The sequence below is a fragment of the Anolis carolinensis genome, unplaced genomic scaffold (genome assembly GCF_035594765.1).
Source record: "Anolis carolinensis isolate JA03-04 unplaced genomic scaffold, rAnoCar3.1.pri scaffold_14, whole genome shotgun sequence".
NCBI lineage: Eukaryota > Metazoa > Chordata > Lepidosauria > Squamata > Dactyloidae > Anolis > Anolis carolinensis.
In genome coordinates this window covers 13,429,109-13,452,441 of record NW_026943825.1, presented here as the reverse complement: position 1 = coordinate 13,452,441, position 23,333 = coordinate 13,429,109, and the positions used below count along the sequence as shown (strand labels likewise).

At 40.0% G+C, this 23,333-nt stretch overlaps 1 protein-coding gene across 2 annotated transcripts in view; it reads right to left on the bottom strand.

Annotated features, from left to right (window-relative positions):
* Positions 1–23,333, bottom strand: part of snx27 (sorting nexin 27) — a 69,329-nt gene that overhangs the window by 14,262 nt on the left and 31,734 nt on the right. For both annotated transcript variants that reach the window (XM_062965283.1, XM_062965282.1), the window contains exons 2-9: positions 14,809–15,040; positions 14,265–14,457; positions 12,772–12,836; positions 9,480–9,584; positions 5,701–5,779; positions 2,795–2,958; positions 1,793–1,882; positions 8–157 (exon numbers count right to left, since the gene is read on the bottom strand). In XM_062965283.1, coding sequence (XP_062821353.1) covers positions 8–157; positions 1,793–1,882; positions 2,795–2,958; positions 5,701–5,779; positions 9,480–9,584; positions 12,772–12,836; positions 14,265–14,457; positions 14,809–15,040 — 1,078 coding nt within the window. The remainder of the gene's footprint in view (positions 1–7; positions 158–1,792; positions 1,883–2,794; positions 2,959–5,700; positions 5,780–9,479; positions 9,585–12,771; positions 12,837–14,264; positions 14,458–14,808; positions 15,041–23,333) is intronic.

Here is a 23,333-nt window from a genome sequence, read left to right as displayed (position 1 = left end):
CACTCACCTCCAGCTGGCCCTCCTCGGTGCAGGCGTGGAGCTTAAAGTGCTTGATGCTGATGGCTGTGATCACGTGGCCCTTGCGGCGGGAGTCGCAGGAGCAGTGCGGGAAGATGATCTCGTTGTAGCCCTCGCAGGTCCGCAACATGTTCAGATACTGCGGAGAAGAGCCAGAAGGGAGAAGAAGTCAGTCAGGGCAGACATCACCCATGCGGTGTTTGCACAGCGATCCCTGGGAATCTTTACATGCAGGTGCCCATCAACGTCAGGTGATAAAGGAACCATAAAGGTGTTATTGATTTATTTATTTGCAACATTTATATCCCACCCTTCTCACCCCGAAGGTTATCAGGGCAGCTTACAAGTTATATGTACATACAACATATTATATTATTAGCATTGCACAATATAAGCATTATATACTACTATATTGTACTAGACCACTAAGAGTAGGTAGGTAAAGGTTTTCCCGATTTTGTGTCTGATTCTGGGGGTTGGTGCTCATCTCCATTTCTAAGCCGAAGAGCTGGCGTTGTCCATAGACTCCTCCACTGGCATGACTGCATGGGGCACCATTAGCTTCCCACCAGAGCAATACCTATTGATCTACTCACATTTGCATATTTTCGAACTGCTAGGTTGGCAGAAGCTGGAGCTAACAGTGGGCGCTCATTCCGCTCCACGGATTCGAACCTGCGACCTTTCGGTCCGTAAGTTCAACAGATCAGCGCTTTAACACACTGCGCCACCGGGGGCTCCATTATACTGTAATATTATTAATAATATTACATGTAACACATAATATACATTATTATTATTATTATTATTATTATTATTATTATTATTATTATTATTATATTGTATTACATTATAATATTATTATCAATATTATATTTATTTATTATTTATTTCCATCATTTCTATCCCGCCCTTCTCACCCGAAGGGACTTAGGCGGCTTACAAAACTGGCAGAATTCAATGCCAATATTACTATTTATATGTATATAAAATATATTATATTATTAGTATAGCATAATATTAATATATTATATTATTAATATAATATATTAATATATTATATTATTAGTATAGCATAATATTGGGGCCCCTGGTGGCACAGTGCGTTAAAGCGCTGAGCTGCTGAACTTGCGGACCAAAAGGTCCCAGGTTTAAATCCCGGGAGCGGAATGAGCGCCCGCTGTTAGCCCCAGCTCCTGCCAAGCTAGCAGTTCGAAAACATGCCAATGTGAGTAGATCAATAGGTACCGCTCCGGCGGGAAGGTAACGGAGCTCCATGCAGTCATGCCTGTGGCCACATGACCTTGGAGGTGTCTACGGACAACGCCGGCTCTTTGGCTTAAAAATGGAGATGAGCACCAACCCGCACAGTCGGTCACGACTGGACTTAATGTCAGGGGAAAACCTTTACCTTACCTTACCTATAGCATAATATTCGTATTATGTATGATTATATTGTTATACTGACACAGAAGACATTAGGAAATAATACAAGGTTAACTGCTCTTCAATTGTGAGAGAGGAGGAAAGCCTTTTCTATCACTGCCTTATATATGATCCTGGGCAGAACTGGCGTTTTGACCAATTTACACTATGTAACAAAATTTGAAATTTTTTCTGTTCCTGGTTTGATAATATAATAATACTATTATTTGTATCTTGCTTTATAATTATTGCATGTTGGCAATAAGGGTCCTTTGTGGCGCCAGGAAACCTTACAGCCACTTGCTTCCTTTTTTCTAAGCCCACCATCAGAGAAGAGGACGCCTCTTACCATGACCATCTTCCGTTGCTCACAGAGCTTCTGCAACTGGTAGGACTTCTCCTCAGCCTTGATGTACCCCTTCTTCACGTCATCAACAGCCTGGAAGACACAAGCGGCATTTTCGAGCCAGTCAGCATTTCAATTCCTGATCCTGCTCTGTCTAGGCTTCTCACCCTCAGCCTAAAATCCACAATCCCCACTTTTCTGTAAAGCAAGACAAACATTTCCAGCAATTAACTAATCCTCCACATCAGGGGTCCCCAAACTAAGGCCCGGGGGGCGGATGCGGCCCTCCAAGGTCATTGACCTGGCCCCTGCCCTAAACCTTAGACTTAGGGTTGACCTAAGTCTACCTGGTCTTTGGAGGTCTTTTTGCTTACTTATGGTCTTATGAGATTGTCTAGATGGTCTTTGAAGGTCTCTTTGCTTAGCTATGGCCTTATGAAACCATCTAGATGGCTTTTAGAGGTCACTTTCCTTACCTATGGTCCTATGAGACCATCTAGATGGCCTTTGAGGGTCCTTTTCCTTACCTATGGTTTTATGAGATTATCTAGATGGCCTTTGGGGGCCCCTTTCCTTACCTATGGTCTTATGATCATCTAGATCAGGGGTCCCCAAACTAAGGCCCATGGGCTTCCAAGGTGATTGACCTGGCCTCTGTCCTAAACTTTAGACCTAGGGTTGACCTAAGTCTGAAATGACTTGAAGGCACACAACAACAACAACAATCTTAATTTTGGACTATTTCATCCTAGTCCAGCCCCCTAACAGTCTGAGGGACTGTGAATCGGCCCTCCACTTAAAAAGTTTGGGGACCCCTGCTCCACATTGTTGACTCATGTTCAACTTATGGCCCACTAAAACTCCCAAGATGTCTCTGTTGTCAAGGCAGGCGTCACTATGCCTTTACAGTTTCATCCACGAGCCCTAACTTGGCCCTGTCCTATGGAACTGCCCACCACTTGCTCACCACCTTCGCATGTGAAATAAACGGCACAAAGGTCCCACCTGGTGGAAGAAATAGGTGACCGCGAGGTCGTTGTCGTTCAGGAGGACCTCCTCTTCCGTGGTGAAGAGCCATTTCCGGATGGTCAGGCAGGTCCCGGGGACGGCCGAGGTGTAGTTCTGCACATAGAGCTTGTGGGGGAACTCATTGGGAGCCAACTTCCGCACTATGGGGAAAGCGGGAAAAACATAAAGGGAAAAGGAGAACAAACCCCGTCAGACAGGCCTTCACAATTTCCTATTTCTGTTGTTACTTATTTGATTCACAGAAAGGAGAGACCTCCAAGAGGTCCTGTTATTAATAAACCCATGTGGTGTTGTGGCTCTCTCTGTCTGTCCATCTCTCTATTCCCTCCTTCTTTTTCTTTGTGATGTTAGACAGATACTTCCCAGGTATTCTGGCCTCATGGAGCAAGACAACACTTATTTATTTATTTACAGCATTTATATTCTGCCCTTCTCACCCCGAAGGTGAGAACATATAGGCAAACATTCAATGCCTTTTAACATAGAACAAAGACAAACAAACATAGGCTCCGAGCGGGCCTTGAACTCATGACCTCCTGGTCAGAGTGATTCATTGCAGTGATTCATTGCAGCTGCTCTCCAGCCTGCACCACAGCCCGAGCCCACTATCTATCTTTTCTACAGATAGATAAGGTAAAGGTTTCCCCTGACGTTAAGTCCAGTCGTATCCAACTCTGTAGGTTGGTGCTCATCTCCATTTAATAATAATAATAATAATAATAATAATAATAATAATAATAATAATAATAATATATTTTTATACCCTGCCCCATCCCCGAAGGGACTCGGGGCGGCTTACATGGGGCCAAGCCCGGACATCAACAATATAAAACAAATGAATAAACAACAACAATAAAAACAGGTCATAAAAACCACATACAAAACTATAATGATAAAATCTTGGGTTGGCTCCAAAAGGAACTGGGCCGAAAGTGCAAATTATGTCGAACTGCTAGGTTGGCAGATAGATAGTTAGGCCCTAACTTTCCTATAGAAAAATCGCTGGGATGCTGAACTTGCGGACAAAAAGGTCCCAGGTTCAAATCCCTGGAGCGGAATGAACACCCACTGTTAGCCCCAGCTCCTGCCAACCTAGCAGTTCGAAAACATGCAAATGTGAGTAGATCAATAGGTACTCGGGCGGGAAGGTAACGGCGCTCCATGCAGCCATTCTGGCCACATGAACTTGGAGGTGTCTCTGCACAATGCCGGCTCTTCGGCTTAGAAATGGAGATGAGCACCAACCCCCAGAGTCGGTCACGACTGGACTTAATGTCAGGAGAAAACCTTTACCTTATACCAATGATGGGCAACCTTTTGCGCTTGGTGTGTCAAAATTCACCAAAAAAAACCCTAGCATGACTTGGGTGGTGTGTCACTTTGAGAAAAACAAACAAAACATAATTTCGCAATAGGTATAGTTTAAATAACAAAAATATATAATTGTAATATATAACTGTATTTAATACATCAAAAACTATTTAATACCATTATTTCCATGTACAACAATCTATGGTACCTCTTGCAGTTTCCACGCTGATTTCTCTCTATTGTAGTTTCAATGTAGTCATGAATAATGAATAATATAATAATAATATAATAGTAATAATATACTACAATAATAATAGAATAATAATTGAATGTATGCATGTATGTGTATATATGTATGTACAGTAGAGTTCTGGTTATTCGACATAAACGGGCGGGCCGAATGTCGAATAACTGGATCTGACGGATAATAGGGAGGCCCTATTATCCAGCAAGCCGGTCGAAGGAAGTGCCCTGTGCACGTTACTAGGTAGATAGCAAGCTACTTAGCAACGCGCAGGGGCGCTTCTGCACTGCATCTTGGGTGGTGCCTGTGCGTGTTGCTAGGTAGATAACAAGCTACCTAGAAACGCGCAGGGGCGCTTCTGCCCTGCATCTTGGGTGGTGCCTGTGCGTGTTGCTAGGTAGATAACAAGCTACCTAGAAACGCGCAGGGGCGCTTCTGCCCTGCCTCTTGGGAGGTGCCCGTGCGTGTTGCTAGGTAGATAACAAGCTACCTAACAACGCTCAGGGGTGCTTCCTAAGCCGAGTGCTCACCGCTCCGCCCCTTAGGAAGCGCCCGTGAGTGTTGCTAGGCAGCTTGCTATCTACCTAGCAACGCGCATAGGTGCCTCCCAAGGGGCAGAGCAGCAAGCACTCGGCTTAGCGAAGCACCCATGTGGGTTGCTAGGTAGCTTGCTATCTACCTAGCAACGCACATGGGCACTTCTCTGCTCGCCGCCCTGCCTCTTGGGAAGTGCTTGTGGGCATTGCTAGGTAGATAGCAAGCTACCTAGCAACATGCATGAGCACCTCCCAAGGGGCCTGGGACTTCGGATAATACGGAGTGTCGGTTAACCGGAAGTCGGTTAACCGGAACTCTACTGTATGTATATACAATATATACACACACACACTAGCTGTGCCCGGCCACGCGTTGCCGTGGCGAAGTATGGTGGTATGAGAAATAAAGTATTGAGGAATTGGTGGTAGTTAAGGTAAAGAGTAAAGGTTTTACCTTACATTAAGTACATTATAAATGGGTTATATAGCTGTGTGGAAGGGCCTTGAGTCTACACTGCCATATAATCCAGTTCAAATCAGATAATCTGTGGAAGAGGCCTAAGTGAGGCCTAACTCTGCCTGTTCCCTGGGCTGAGTGGGTTGCTAGGAGACCAAGTGGGCAGAGCTTAGCCTTCTAACTGGCAGCAATTGGATAAAAACAATTATTCCTCTCCCTCTAATTAGGACTTTATTTTTCTTTTCTTTTTGTTGTATGAACGTAGAGGCAACACCCTCATCGTACCATTCAGAAATGTTTAGATATGCAGAAAATGGGCTCCGGCCCTGCTTACCAAAAGAGTGATTGATCACTTCAAACAAGGCAAAGTAGTTGGCGGTCGTGCTGTCCATTCCCACTTTGGCGGCGACAGCCTGGGATGCAAAGAGAATTATTATTATTATTATTAGCTACATTTATATGCCGCCCTTCTTACCCTGAAGGGGACTCAGAGAGGCTTACAAATTAAATTTACATACAATATTATATTAGCATAGTACAATACTGGTAATAAATTACTATATTGTACTGTATCAATATATTGTAATATTATTAGTAATATTACATGTAACATATAATGTATAATTATTATATTGTATTATTAGTATTATATCGTATTACAATATAATATGAATATTATATGTATATACAATAATAATAATAATAATAATAATAATAATAATAATAACAACTTTATTTTTATACCCCGCCCCATCTCCCCGAAGGGACTCGGGGCAGCTTACATGGGCCCAGGCCCAATAAAACAAGCAAAACAGTAACAAAGCAATAAAACAATTATCCCAGTAAAAACATCAACATCAATAAAAACAATCATTAAAATCAACAAGCAGGATACAGTGTTAAAAACAGGAGACTAATTCGTAGATCCCAGGCGAAATGCAGAGTGTTACGAAATGGGAAAAGGAAATCTCAAGTTGAATGGACAATAAAGTGCGGTATAAAATGGCAAGACAACAACAATGGGACTATTATGGAATGGACAGATAGATCAATCCAGCAACAATTAACATCGAAGGCCTTTTGGAAGAGCCAGGTTTATGTTATAATTATTATATATTATTGTAATAATATATAATATTATATATTATTATTATTATTAGTGTGTGTGTGTGTGTGTGTGTGTGTGTGTGTGTGTGTATATATATATATATATATATATATATATATATATATATATATATATCACTAGCATAGCATGTTATTGCGAAGAAATATTATTGAGAAGAAATGTTATTGAGAAGAAAGACAAAGGCGCTGAGACCAATGAGAATGTCCCTTCTGCATGAGAGACCTAGCATCTCCATAGCCTTTGAAACTACTGGGGCAAATGGAATAGGAAACTGAAATATCTATACACATAATAAAAGTGAAAAATGCCTCTCCCTTAACCCTTTCCTACGGCACACAGTTCACAGAGGAATTGATCAGCAACTGATTAAGAGTTTGGGGAGAATTCACCATGATTTACAAGAGTTGTACTTGATTTACATCCAGAGAGCAATGTGAACCCAACCAAGGATGGCTCTGGACCACACTTGCCACGAATGATGGGACTTGCAGTACCTTGATCCCCACTGACAATGGACTGGGACCACACTTGGCACAGAGAAGCCCCACGACCAACTGAACAAACTGCTGGGATTAGTGGGAATGATTTTGGGAATTATAGTTCATCCATATCCAGAGAGCACTGAACTCAGCTGACGCCAGATCCCGACCAAACTTGGCACACAGACCCAAAATGACTAATTTATTTATTATTTATTTATTTATAGCATTTATATTCCGCCCTTCTTTCTCACCCCGAAGGGGACTCAGGGCGGATCACATTATACATATAGGCAAACATTCAATGCCTTTTAACATAGAACAAAGACAGACAAACATAGGCTCCGAGCGAGCCTCGAACTCATGACCTCCTGGTCAGAGTGATTCATTGCAGTGATTCATTGCAGCTGCTCTCCAGCCTGCGCCACAGCCCGAGCGCCACTAACTGTGCATACAGGCCTGGTTTGGGGATGATTGACCTCGGATCTGGGAGTTGTAGTTCACCCTCATCCAGACAGCATTGAATCCAGCCAACGGAGGATCTGGACCAAACTTAACTGATATTACCTAATACCCCAAAACAAACAATGCCTTCTTCTAAGAACCCAGGCACCGCCAGGTCCCCAAGCTAGTACAGTAGAGTCTCGCTTATCCAACGTTCTGGATTATCCAACGCATTTTTGTAGTCAATGTTTTCAATATATCGTGATATTTTGGTGCTAAATTAGTAAATACAGTCATTACAACGTAACATTTCTGCGTATTGAACTGCTTTTTCTGTCAAATTTGTTGTAAAACATGATGTTTTGGTGCTTCATTTGTAAAATCATAACCTAATTTGATGTTAATCCCTCCTTATTATCCAACATATTCGCTTATCCAACGTTCTGCCAGCACGTTTAGCTTGGATAAGTGAGACTCTACTGTATTTCTCTCTTACCCTCCCTTATCAGTGTGTTTTCCAAAGCCTCCCTCGCTCTTAACCAAGGAAATGTTTTGAAAAGGGAAAGAGGCCCTTGCAAGTCAGGAAGAAGAAAAATATATATCAATCAATCTTACCAATATTTCGGGGGAAAATGCTTTTATTAAACTCTCCTACAGATATATAGGCATTAACCCCCTGCATGCATTTGCAATCCTTATGCACTTATATATCTGTATCTATCTATATACAGTAGAGTCTCACTTATCCAAGCTTCACTTACCCAAGTTTCTGGATTATCCAAGTCATTTTTGTAGTCAATGTTTTCAATATATCGTGATATTTTGGTGCTAAATTCGTAAATACAGTAATTACAACATAACATTACTGCGTATTCAGCTGTTTTTCTGTCAAATTTGTTGTAAAACATGATGTTTTGGTGATTAATTTGTAAAATCATTACCTAATTTGATGTTTAAATAGGCTTTTCCTTAATCCCTCCTTATTATCCAAGATATTCGCTTATCCAAGCTTCTGCCTGCCCGTTTAGCTTGGATAAGTGAGACTCTACTGTACCAATAAAATTACATTAATCGAGGCATCAGTAGGTTAAATAATGTATACATATGGGTATAGATATACAGGTACATGGATCAATATGCATATAGGATTTGCAAAGACCAGCAAACATATGAGGGGGAAATTCATATATAAAATTAATGTATATAGATAGATAAAGATATATCTATATACATTTGCAAACCCTATAAGTACATAGGGTTTGCAAATGCATGCAGGGGGTTAATGCCTATATATCTGTAGGAGAGTTTAATAAAATCATTTTCCCTGGAATATTTGTAAGATTGACATATATTTTTCTTCTTCCTGACTTGCAAGGTCCTCTTTTCCTTTTCAAAACATTCCCTTGGTTAAGAGAGAGGGAGGCTTTGGAAAACACACTGAGAAGGGAGGGTAAGAGAAAAATATATATATTTATGTTGGATAAGTGAGACTCTACTGTATTTACATAAAGCTCAAATTTAGGATAAGACTGTCCAACTCTGATCAAATCATTATTCTCATCTTCTTCAATAAAAATGTGCTTATGTATCCTTTTAATAATAATAATAGAGTAAAATAATACATGTAATAATAATAATAATAATAATAAATACAGGAAAATAATACAAGTAATAATAAATAAAGGAAAATAATAAATGCAATAATAATAAGATCAGAGTGAAATAATAAATGTAATAATAATAATAAAAATAGAGTAAAATAAATGTAATAGTAGCAACAATAATAGAGAAAAATAATCAATGTAATAATACCAATAATAATAGAGAAAAATAATAAATGTACCATATATTCTCGAGTATAAGCTGACCCAAATATAAGCCAATCAGGACCCTCACCCGAGTATAAGCCGAGGGGGGCTTTTTCAGTCTGAAAAACTAGGCTTATACTCGAGTATATACAGTAAACAATAGAAAGTAGAGAAGGAAGTTGAGAAAGAGAAAGAAGGCGCAAAGGAATGACAACGTGTCCTGGGCTAACACGGTTTTTTCTTCCCTCCTCACCTGATACACCTGGTCGGTGGTGCTATTCTTCTTGACCCGGACAGTGACCGTCGTGATGTCCGGAAGGGCCACTCGGAGCTCCACGTCCGACACCCCGTTGTAGTTCTGGGAGGAAAATACATAGAGTTCCATATTTGAAAAGATGTCCCATTGAGAAGAAGGTCAAGCTTGTTTCTTGCTCCTTTAGGACATAATGGAGCCATGGATTCAAAAGAATTCCACCTAAACATTAGGAAGGAATCCCTGATAGTCAGTGGAAATGCTGCCTCTGAGTCCTTCTCTGGAGGTTTTTAAGCAGAGGCTGGATGGCCATCTGTCAGGAGGGCTTTGATTGTGTTTTCCGGCCTGTTAGAAGGGAGTTGGACTGGGTGGCCTTTGGGGTCTCGTCCAATTCTAGGATTCTTAGTCTCTGCACATGCTCTCTCACATACAACACTATTTATTTATTTACTAGCTGTGCCTGGCCACGCATTGCTGTGGCCAAGTCTGGTGGTATGGGAAATAAAGTATTGAGGAATTGGTGGTAGTTAAGGTAAAGGGTAAAGGTGTGGAGTCCAGGTAATCCAGTTAAAGCAAATAATATAAGATTATAAATGGGTTGTATATCTGTGTGGAAGGGCCTTGAGTCTACACTGCCATATAATCCAGTTAAAATCTGATCATCTGTATTTTATAGGCAGTGTGGAAGAGGCCTAAGTGAAGCCTAACTCTGCCTGTCCCCCGGAGTGGGTTGCTAGGAGACCAAGTGGGCAGAGCTTAGCCTTCTAACTGGCAGCAATTGGCTAAAAACAATTATTCCTCTCCCTCTAATTAGGACTTTATTTTTCTTTTCTTTTTGTTGTTATCAACCTAGTGGCGTGGATGATGGGTTGTGTTGTCAAATTTCGAGGTTGGGGGGCCTGTAGTTTTGTTGTTTTGTCGGTCGCCATGATGCCATCACTCATTTATATATATAGATTTATTTATATGCCGCCCTTCTCACCCCGAAGGGGACTCAGAGCGGATTACAAATTAAATTTACATACAATATTATATTATTAGCATAGTACAATACTGGCAATAAATTACTATATTGTATTATATCAATATATGGTAATATTATTAGTAATATTACATGAAAATTTTATATATATATATATATATATATATAGAGAGAGAGAGAGAGAGAGAGAGAGAGAGAGAGAAGAGTGATGGAATCCTAGCGACCGCCAAAACAACAAAACTAAACACTCCACAACCTCGAAAATTGACAACACAACCCATCATCCACGCCTCTAGGTTGATACAACAAAAAGAAAAGAAAAATAAAGTCCTAATTAGAGGGAGAGGAATAATTGTTTTTATCCAATTGCTGCCAGTTAGAAGGCTAAGCTCCGCCCACTTGGTCTTCTAGCAACCCACTCAGCCCAGGGGAAAGGCAGAGTTAGGCCTCTTCCACACTGTCTATAAAATACAGATTATCCGATTTTAACTGGATTATATGGCAGTGTAGACTCAAGGCCCTTCCACACAGCTATATAACCCATTTATAATGGACTTAATGTCAAGGGAAAAGCTTTACCCTTTACCCTAACTACCACCAATTCCTCAATACTTTATTTCCCACACCACCAGACTTTGCCACAGCAACGCGTGGCCGGGCACAACTAGTACAATATATAATTCATATTATTATATTGTATTATTAGTATATCATATTACAATTTAATATTATGAATATTATATGTATATACAATATGTTATAATTATTATATATTAAATTTTATATAGAATAGCATGTTATGAGGGGAGGGGCTGTCAGCTGATGCAAAGAGACAAGATGGAACTCTCTTCATATAGGAAATATATATATATATCACTACATATAGGAAATCTAGCTTCTTCGGGATTCAATAAAAAGAACATTGACTGAGATGCACAAAAAAATATTTAAAATATTATGTGTAATATTATCCTATGTGCAAAAGGCGTACGCAAAATATAAATGGGTTGATGTGAGTTTTTCGAGCTGTATAGCTATGTTCCAGTAGCATTCTCTCCTGACGTTTCACCCACATCTTTAGCAGGGATCCTCAGAAATTTTTGCTCATTTTCATGGTTTCTTCCTTTCTGTTGAAATTGTCCACATGCTTGTGGGTTTCAATGGCTTCTCTGTGCAGCCTGACATGGTGGTTGTTAGGGTCGTCCAGCATTTCTGTGTTCGCAAATAATATGTGGTGCCCAGGTTGGATTTATCAAGTGCTCAGCCAAGCTTTGAACCTGCAAGGCTGTTCAATGATAACTAATTTGTTTTTATTGCTGAGTTTTATTTTGCTTATTGCCTGGGCTTGGCTCCATGTAAGCCGCCCCGAGTCCCCTCGGGGAGATGGGGCGGGGTATAAAAATAAAATTATTATTATTATTATTATTATTATTATTATTATTATTAAACCAATTGTAACATTATAAAAATAAAATAATAATAATAATAATAATTATTATTATTATTAAACTGTCCAACTGAAATATTCACACTTGCCTGAGGGAATCCTTTGTTGGGAGGTGTTAGCTGGCCCTGGTTGTTTCCTGTCTGGAATTCCCATTTTCAGAGCCAGCTAACACCTCCCAACAAATGATTCCCCCAAGCAAGAAGCAGCCAGGCTTTGAAGCTGCAAGGCTACTCAATGCTATTCAAGGTGACCAATTGTAACATTATAAAAATAAAAATATTATTATTATTATTATTAAACTGTCCAACTGAAATATTCACACTTGCCTGAGGGAATCCTTTGTTGGGAGGTGTTAGCTGGCCCTGGTTGTTCCTGTCTGGAATTCCCATTTTCAGAGCCAGCTAACACCTCCCAAACAAAGGATTCCCCCAAGCAAGAAGCAGCCAGGCTTTGAAGCTGCAAGGCTATTAAATACTAATCAAGGTGATCAATTGCAACATCCAAACTTGCTTCAAACAGACAAGAGTTCTTCCTCCCACCCTGGACATTATTCCACAGATGCATTAACCCCCACTTGCCTAGTTTCCAACAGACCTCACAACCTCTGAAGATGCCTGCTATAGATGTGGGTGAAACGTTAGGAGAGCATGCTTCTGGTACATGGCCAGACAGCCTGGAAAACTCACACATCAACCCAGAGATTCTGGCCATGAAAGCCTTCGACAACACATTAAATAGTAATAACAATAACAACAATAATGATAATAATAATGCTAAATAATAATAATAAATAATAATAACAATAACAATAATTATAATAATGCTAGCACCTCTTGCAAAGCATCTGAGATGGTCTGGCCTACCTCATCCGATTCCGACAAGAACTCCTGCATGATGTCGCTCTCCCCAATGACCCGGATGGAGCACACTGTGGAACCAGGAAGAAAAGTAAAAGTTACAAAAAAGTAAAGAATATGTATTATTATTATTATTATTATTATTATTATGACACAGCAAACAAGATAGACATGCTGGATTTCGTATCACAAAATCACAAGTCAAACACTTCCCAAGTGTCTAGGACTGTGTGATGTATTTTCGGATGATGTGTGCAGATCCCAGTAGGGTGGCCTTTTGCAGTTGGCAGATCGTGATTTTGTCAATGTCTATTGTTTCTAAATGCCGGCTGAGATCTTTTGGCACGGCACCCAGTGTGCCCATCACCACCGGGACCACCTGCACTGGTTTCTGCCAGTCTTTGAAGTTCAATCTTGAGGTCCTGAGAGCGGCTGAGTTTTTCCTGTTGTTTTTCGTCAATGCGACTGTCACCTGGGATGGCAACATCAATGATCCAAACCTTTTTCTTTTCCACAACTGTGATGTCTGGTGTGTTGTGTTCCAGAACTTTGTCAGTCTGTATTCGGAAGTCCCACAGTATCTTTGTGTGCTCATTTTCCAATACTTTTGCAGGTTTGTGATCCCACCAGTTCTTTGCTGCTGGGAGGTGGTACTTGAGGCATAAGTTCCAATGGATCATTTGGGCCACAGAGTTGTGCCTCTGTTTGTAGTCTGTCTGTGCGATTTTCTTACAGCAGCTGAGGATATGATCCATGGTTTCGTCGATTTCCTTGCACAGTCTGCATTTTGGGTCATCAGCTGATTTTTCGATCTTGGCCTTGATTGCCTTTGTCCTGATGTCTTGCTCCTGGGCTGCAATGATCAGGCCTTCTGACTCCTTCTTCAGGGTCCCATTCGTGAGCCAGAGCCAGGTCTTCTCCTTATCAGCTTTTCCATCAATTTTGTCAAGGAACTTTCCATGCAATGTTTTGTTGTGCCAGCTGTCAGCTCTAGTTTGTAGTGCAGCTTTCTTGTACTGGTTTTTTGTCTGCTGTGCTTTGAGGAGTTTCTGATTTTTGACTTCAATCAAAGCAGGTTCTTCACTTTGCTTTACATATTCTGCCAGGGCATGTTCTTCTTCTTTGACTGCTTGTTTTACTTGTAAGAGTCTTCGAGGCAGATACAGCCGGTCAACATCACTGCGAGGGTGCAGTGAATGATGAATGGTAATGAGTTTTCTTGTTTTTCTGTCCAAATTGTCCAGTTCCATCTGTGTCCAGTTTATGACGCCAGCAGTATATCTTATGACAGGTATGGCCCAGGTGTTTATGACTTCTTCTCCTTCTTCTTCTTCTTCTTCTTATTATTATTATTATACATGTAAAAATGGTTTTCAAAATCACATGCTATACTAAAGGAAATAGCTCCCTCACTTCTACTGGAAGTCCTGCAAAAGCCAGGCCCAGAAAAAACAGCCATATTTCAGAGTTGGCCAGCTTTGCAAAGCCCATTCCGTTACCTTTCTCGAGGTATTCCTCCAGCCCCCTTCGCCGGGCATCCAACTGCTGTTCTGATAGTGAAAAGGGCCATTTGCCCGGCAGACGGGGAAAAGTGAAGTTGGCAAACTCCCGCTTCAGGTTCTGGTGCAAGATGGCGAATTCACGGTACCGCTTTGAACAAAGCTGCCTTCCCGCCATATAAACGTTATAGACCTAAATAGAGAGAAAATATCAGAAGCAGTGTCAAATAGCTTCCACTCTCAGGCCTTGGGAAGGCTTTGTACGATGTCTAGGAAGCCTTAAAAAACATACAAGTCATTGGCGAGGATGTACTAGCACACTAAAAAGATATGTTGGAAAGGCGAAACACACCAAGGTACTTTCTATCAAAGCAAAAGACTATTGGAGATGCATACAAAATAGGCTACAAGAGATCTTTAAAATCCACAGCTTCTCTGTCCATGGATTCAACAGCCCTTTGAAGTCAACCAACTGCAAGGCAGATATGGCCCTCAATAAAGATGGGCGCCGGGGAGGAGATCCCCGGTCGGGACTGGTACTCACCACAAACTTCTCACCATTCTGTTCCACATGCTTGTAGGTGGGGATGGAGATGGGCACTGCCTGCTTCTCGGTGTAATCGTAGAAGGACTGGCCCAGCGAGTCGTCGCTGGGGTCGAGGTTGTCGGCCTCGTGTGGCGGCACCGACAACACCGTCAGGACCAGTTCCTTCTCTCCCGCTCGGATCAGATCCACCACCTGCTTGTGCGTAGCCCCTTCCACGTTCACCCCGTTCCTGGAGAGGAGGAAGGGAGAAGGGCGGGTCAGCAGGCAAGGAGGTCAAAGTGAAGACAAGCACAAGTGGCAACCTTTGGAAATAGCAACTTTCCAAGCCTTTCACTATTTGCATGTTAATGTATATATTTGCTAACCTGTACCATATGTGTATGCTGTTTTGCCAGTTTGTACCTCTTTGGTGTGCTTGGACTCATACATATGACTGTACTGAGTATGATCAGACTCAGGACTCCATTTTGTTCAGTTCACTTTACGCTTCAGTGGAGGTGGATGCATGTATGCTTTAGAGCAGGGGTCCTCAAACTTTTTAAACTGGGGGCCAGTTACGGTCCCTCAGACCATTGGAGGGCCAGACTATAGATTTTTTTAAAAAACTATGAACAATTTCCCATGCACACTGCACATATCTTATTTTGAAGTAAAAAAAAAAAAACAGGAACAAATACAGCCTCAATGTTAATAATAATCATAATTATGATAAAAAATAATAAAGAGGGTTGGAAGAGACCCCTTGGGCCATTTAGTCCAACCTCCTTCTACCTTTGTGCACCAAAAGCACAAGCAAAGCACCCCTGACAGATGGCCACCCAGCCTCAATGTTGTTAATAATAATAATAATAATAATAATAATAATAATAATAATAATAATAACAATAACAACAACAACAATAAATCACACAGTCCTAGACACTTGGGAAGTGTTCAACTTGTGATTTTGTGATATGAAATCCAGCATATATATCTCGTTTGCTGTGTTATGCTGTGTACTTCTGTCAATAATAATAATAATAATAATAATAATAATAATAATAATAATAATAATAAATCACACAGTCCTAGACACTTGGGAAGTGTTCAACTTGTGATTTTGTGATATGAAATCCAGCATATATATCTCGTTTGCTGTGTTATGCTGTGTACTTCTGTCAATAATAATAATAATAATAATAATAATAATAATAATAATAATAATAAATCACACAGTCCTAGACACTTGGGAAGTGTTCAACTTGTGATTTTGTGATATGAAATACAGCATATATATCTCGTTTGCTGTGTTATGCTGTGTACTTCTGTCAATAATAATAATAATAATAATAATAATAATAATAAATCACACAGTCCTAGACACTTGGGAAGTGTTCAACTTGTGATTTTGTGATATGAAATACAGCATATATATCTCGTTTGCTGTGTTATGCTGTGTACTTCTGTCAATAATAATAATAATAATAATAATAATAATAATAATAATAATCAATCACACAGTCCTAGACACTTGGGAAGTGTTCAACTTGTGATTTTGTGATATGAAATACAGCATATATATCTCGTTTGCTGTGTTATGCTATGTACTTCTGTCAATGTTAATAATAATAATAATAATAATAATAATAATAAAGAGGGTTGGAAGAGACCGCTTGGGCCATTTAGTCCAACTCCCTTCTGCCTTTGTGCACCAAAAGCACTAGCAAAGCACCCCTTAATAATTAATTAAATAATAATTAAAATACCATTCTAAACAAGCAAAGAGGAGGAGGGAGCCACCACCACGAGGGCCGGATAAATGGCTTCAATGGGCCGCATCCGGCCCCTGGGCCTTAGTTTGGGGACCCCTGCTTTAGAGCAATGATGGGCAACCTTTTGCGCTTGGGGTGTCAAAATTCATCAAAAAACCTAGCATGACTTGGGTGGTGTGTCACTTTGAGGGGAAAAAAAACATAATTTCGCAATACGTATAGTTTAAATAACAAAAATATATAACTGTAATATATAACTGTATTCAATAAATCAAAAACTATTTACTACCATTATTTCCATGTACAACAATCTATGGGACCTCTTGCAGTTTCCACGCTGATTTCTCTCTATTCAAGTTTCAATGTAGTCATGAGCAATGAATAATCTAATAATAATAATATAATAGTAATAATATGATAATATACTACAATAATAATAGAATAATAATAGAATATATATATATATATATATATATGTATGTAATGTGCATAATTCACATGGAGTAAATAACAAAACCACTGGACCAAATCACACCAAATTTGGCCACAAAAGACATTAGTCATCCAATCAATCTGCATGTGGCAGCGTGTCATCAAAAATGGCTAGGCGTGTCAGTGCTGACACGTGTGTCGTAGGTTGGCCATCACTGCTTTAGAGACTTCAATGGATGCATGTATACTTATGGACTTCAGTGAGTACAACCATAAAGACTATGGACTATCAAGAATGTTGCCCTGTGTACTCAACACAGAGAGAAACTACGTCCTACCCATAACTGAACTTTAATAAGAAATGTGGCTTTGCGGTGAATTAGTACAAGATGTTTGTGAGTAAAACAAGGTATGTTATTTTTCAAAGAAAACTTTGCTTTTTTAATTTCTGAATGCCTATTTTAAACTAGGAGGTTTCATGGGAGTGTATATCTTTTGGGCAACTGCAATTTCAACTTCAAAGAAACAACCATCCTCTGCTAACCAAATATATATATTTTTGTAGTGGCATGTCTTTGTCCTTTGCAATCCAAAGACACGGTTCTTCAGTTTAACAACTGAGTTACCTGTGTGCCATTACAGAAATGCTTACGATTATCACTTGTTCAGAGGGTTGACTTCTATCAAGGTCATGATTTTCTTGACTAGTGGTTTTCAAAAGGCGGTCATGGAGAGTCACATTTGTCAAACGGATGTGACATAATTTTTACCTTTTCAATAAGGTTATGATTACTATTTATTTCCAGAGAGTGGGTGCAGTAATTCCCAAAAACAATGGAGTCTCCAGGATGGGTTTGGGATTTGAACACTGAAGGCTGAACATCAACAGTGCCCTGTGGCAGTTAGAAGGGCCAACATAACTATAGGCTGCACCCATTATGTCCAGATCAAGTCAAAATCCCACTTGGGTCAGCTCTCGCATGGAATGACCCTAGGTCCAGTTCTGAGCATAGAATGCAAGAATATGGACAAGATGGATATCGACTTCCTGATGGTAAGATCTATTTGACAGTGACATTTGCTGCCTAGGAGTCCGGTGGAGTCCTGGATGGCTATCTGTTTGGAAGGCTTAGATCAGGGGTCCCATCAAAGCCATTTATCCGGCCCCCACAGCACAAGGGCAGAAGGGGGTTGGGCTAAATGACCCTATTATTATTATTATTATTATTATTATTATTATTATTATTATTATTATTATTTTATTGTATGACACAGCAAACAAGATAGACATGCTGGATTTCATATCACAAAATCACAAGTCGAACACTTCTCAAGTGTCTAGGACTGTGTGATGTATTTTCGGATGATGCGTGCAGATCCCAGTAGGGTGGCCTTTTGCAGTTGGCAGATCGTAATTTTATTATTATTATTATTATCATTGAGGCTGGGTGGCCATCTGTCAGGAGTGCTTTGTTTGTGCTTTTGGTGCACACAGGCAGAAGGGGATTGGACTAAATGGCCCAAGGGTCTCTTCCAACCCTCTTTATTATTATTATTATTATTATTATTATTATTATTATTAACATTGAGACTGGGAGGCCATCTGTCAGGGGTGTTTTGCTTGTTCTTTTTGTGCACAAAGGCAGAAGGGGGTTGGACTCAATGGCCCAAGGGTCTATTATTATTATTATTATTATTATTATTATTATTATTGACATTGAGACTGGGAGGCCATCTGTCAGAGGTGCTTTGCTTGTGCTTTCGGTGCACAAAGGCAAAAGGGGATTGGGCTCAATGGTCCAAGGAGTCTCTTCCAATCCTCTTTATTATTATTATTATTATTATTAATAATAATAATAATAATAATAATTGCTCAGTGGCCATCTATAGTCCGGCCCTCCAACAGTCCAAAGGATTGTGAACTGGCCCCCTGTTTAAAAAGTTTGGGGACCCCTGCTTTAGACCATTGGAGGCCTGGACTATAGTTGGCCACCAAGCACACTGAAGAAAGAGACAGAAGGCCTGATCCTTGCAGTCCAGGAGCAAGACATCAGAACAAAGGCAATTAAGGACAAGATCGAAAAATCAGCTGATGACCCAAAATGCAGACTGTGTAAGGAAACCAACGAAACCATGGATCATATCCTCAGCTGCTGTAAGAAAATCGCACAGACAGAGTACAAACAGAGGCACAACTATGTGGCCCAAATGATTCATTGGAACTTATGCCACAAGTACCACCTCCCAGCAGAAAAGAACTGGTGGGATCACAAACCTGCAAAAGTATTGGAAAATGAACACGCAAAGATACTGTGGGACTTCCGAATCCAGACTGACAAAGTTCTGGAACACAACACACCAGACATCACAGTTGTGGAAAAGATAAAGGTTTGGATCATTGATGTTGCCATCCCAGGTGACAGTCGCATTGACGAAAAACAACAGGAAAAACTCAGCCGCTATCAGGACCTCAAGATTGAACTGCAAAGACTCTGGCAGAAACCAGTGCAGGTGGTCCCGGTGGTGATGGGCACACTGGGTGCCGTGCCAAAAATCTCAGCTGGCATTTGGAAACAATAGACATTGACAAAATTACGATCTGCCAACTGCAAAAGGCCACCCTGCTGGGATCTGCGCGCATCATCCGAAAATACATCGCAGAGTCCTAGACACTTGGGAAGTGTTCGACTTGTGATTTTGTGATATGAAATCCAGCATATCTATCTTGTTTGCTGTGTCGGAATAAAATAATAATAAAAATAATAATAATAATAATAATAATAATAATAATAATAATAAAGAGGGTTGGAAGAGACCCTTTGGGCAATTGAGTCCAACCCCCTTCTGCCTTTTTGCACCAAAAGCACAAGCAAAGCACCCCTGACAGATGGCCTCTCCGCCTCAATGTTAATAACAACAACAACAACAACAACAACAACATCAACAACAACAACAATAATAATAATAGAAGAGAAGAGGAGACCCCTTGGGTCATTTAGCCCAATCCCCTTCTGCCTTTGTGCTGTGGGGGCCGGATAAATGGCTTCGATGGGCCGCATGTGGCCCCCGGGCCTTAGTTTGGGGACCCCTGGTCTAGAACAATGATGGGCAACCTTTTGCGCTTGGTGTCTCAAAATTCACCAAAACACCTAGCATGACTTGGGTGGTGTGTCACTTCGAGAAAAAACCCATAATTTCACAATATGTATAGTTTAAATAACAAAAATGTATAATTGTAATATAGAACTGTATTTAGTAAATCAAAAACTATTTACTACCATGATTTCCATGTACAACAATCTATGGTACCTCTTGCAGTTTCCACGCTGATTTCTCTCTATTCTAGTTTCAATGTAGTCATGAATAATGAATAATATAATAATAATATAATGGTAATAATATGATAATATACTACAATAATAATAGAATAATAATAGAATGATATAATGATAATGTGCATAATTCCCATGGAGTAAACAACAAAACCACTGGACCAAATCACACCGAATTTGGCCACAAAAGACATTGTCATCCAATCAATCTGCATGTGGCAGCGTGTCATCAAAAATGGCTAGGCGTGTCAGTGCTGACACGCGTGTCATAGGTTGGCCATCACTGGTCTAGAAAATAATGTCTCCCAGTTGAGAGGCTTGGACAAAGAAGGCTTCTTGCGCAGGTAAGAAAAAACTCAAAGGACTGGCTCTGTGACCATCCTTAACATTCGTTTTTAAAAGATATTCAACAGCGGGTTAGCAGCTCAAACTCTACAGCAGGGGTCCTCAAACTTTTAAAGCAGAGGGCCGGTTCACAATCCTTCAGACTGTGGAGGGGCCGAATTATCATTTGGAGGGGAAAAAAAGAACAAATTCCTATGCACACTGCACATGTCTTATTTGTAGTGCAAAACAACAACAATGAAAACAATTGTAACCAACATAAACCTATCAGGATTTCAATGGGAAGTGTGGGCCTGCTTCTGGCCAATGAGATAGTCAAGTTAATTAGGATTGTTGTGCCTTCAAGTCATTTCAGACTTTGGGCGAGCCTAAGTCTAAAATTATTTATTTATTTATTCATTTACTACATTTACTTATTACATTTATATCCCACCCTTCTCACCCCGAAGGGGACTCAGGGCAGCTGTATGTACATACAATATATTATATTATTAGCATAGCACAATATTAGCATTATATATTACTATATTGAACTATACTACTATACTGTAATATTATATGTAATATATATCATATAATTAATATTATTATATGGTATTATTAGTATTATATTGTATAACTTAATATTATTATCAATATTATATGTATATACAATATATTATATTATTTAAAATGATATAAAAATATTATATTATAAAACTGAGGGCGGGGGCCAGGTAAATGACCTTGAAGGGCCGCATCCGGCCCCCGGGCCTTAGTTTGGGGACCCCTGCTCTACAGCATCTACTCAGCTATGTATTACTCAGGTAAATACTCAAAATTGCACAGCCCACGCTGCTTACAAATGGACAGGCCCACCACAGCCTACTAGGATCTAGTTTCCTCTTTCAAATTGGGCAAAGTGTGTGCGGTTTTGGAGCAAGTTAAAAGACCTGCACGCACCGGAGCCTCTCTCTTGGTTTGATACACACCAAAGTCAAATTCATATCCAATCCTGAGCATGCAAAGTGAGGCGAACTCGACGAAAACAGAGAAAATAACTGACCGCAGCCGCAAGCCTGTTTTTAAAGCCTCATGGCAGCCAGTGTGTTTGGCACCAACCCCAACCACAGTTGTAGCTCTAATAGTTCTCCATGAAAACCACATCTTATACCCAAAGCAGACTAAATTTAGGACTGTGAAAATATCCACATATTGCTCTATACGGCACGGGTGAGGCCTGGGCTTGGCTTATGCCTTTCTGGGCAAATCTGGTTAAGTACAGAAGGGAGCCGTATTGACACGAGTCTCAAGCTCCATCGAAACTAAGGCGCACCTCCATTTGCAAAAGCCCAAAACAAAACAAAAAAAGGATTTGCTGTCAAATGTAATGCGCAGCTGCAAAAAGTAATACACTCTTTGCAATTTGGCCAAGAAAAAAGTTGTGCATTACAGCTGCTGCCCACTTAGTAGACATTCTTTAAAACAACTGTGTTAGGACACCAAAGCTTCCAACAATAATATTGATAATAATATTATAAACCCAAATCCAAATTTATTTAATGCTTAGACCAGGGGTCCCCAAACTAAGGCCTGGGGGCTGGATGCGGCCCTCCAAGGTCATTTACCTGGCCCCTGCCTCAGTTTTATAATATAATATTTTTATATCAGTTTTAATAATATATTGTATATACTTATAATATTGATAATAACCTTATGTTATACAATATAATACTAATAGTAATACCATATAATAATATTAATTATATCTATCTATCTATATATATAAAAGAGTGATGGCATCAGGGCAGCGGACAAAACAACTAAACTACAGGCCCCTCAACCTCGAAATTTGACAACACAACCCATCATTCATGGCTCTAGGTTGATACAACAAAAAGAAAAGAAAAATAAAGTCCTAATTACAGGGAGAGGAATAATAGTTTTTATCCAATTGCTGCCAGTTAGAAGGCTAAGCTCCGCCCACTTGGTCTCCTAGCAACCTACTCAGTCCAGGAGACAGGCACAGTTAGGCCTCACTTAGGCCTCTTCCACAGATTATCAGATTTTAACTGGATTATATGGCAGTGTAGACTCAAGGCCCTTCCACACAGCTATATAGCCCATTTAGATTCTTATATTATCTGCTTTGAACTGGATTATCTTGACTCCACACTGCCATATAATCCACTTCAGTGTGCATACTAAACATAAACACAACCATACAACAGACATATAATACCACCACTACCTCAACAATTTCTCACCAACACCACCAGACAACGCCACAGCAACACGTGGCTGGGCACAGCTAGTTTGGTAAAAAAAAAAGTTGTACATTACAGCTGCTGCCCGCTTAGTAGACCTTCTTTAAAACAACCGTGTTAGGACACCAAAGCTTCCAACAATAATATTGATAATAATATTATAATGTAATACGATATAATACTAATAATTATACAAAATAATAATATTAGTTATATATTATATATTACATGTAATATTACTAATAACATTACAGTATAGTGGTATAGTACAATATAGGTTTTTTTTTTTTCGTGTCAGGAGCAACCGGAGTTGCTTCTGGAGTGAGAGAATTGGCCGTCTGCAAGGACGTTGCCCAGGGGACGCCCGGATGTTTTGATGTTTTTACCATCCTTGTGGGAGGCTTCTCTCATGTCCT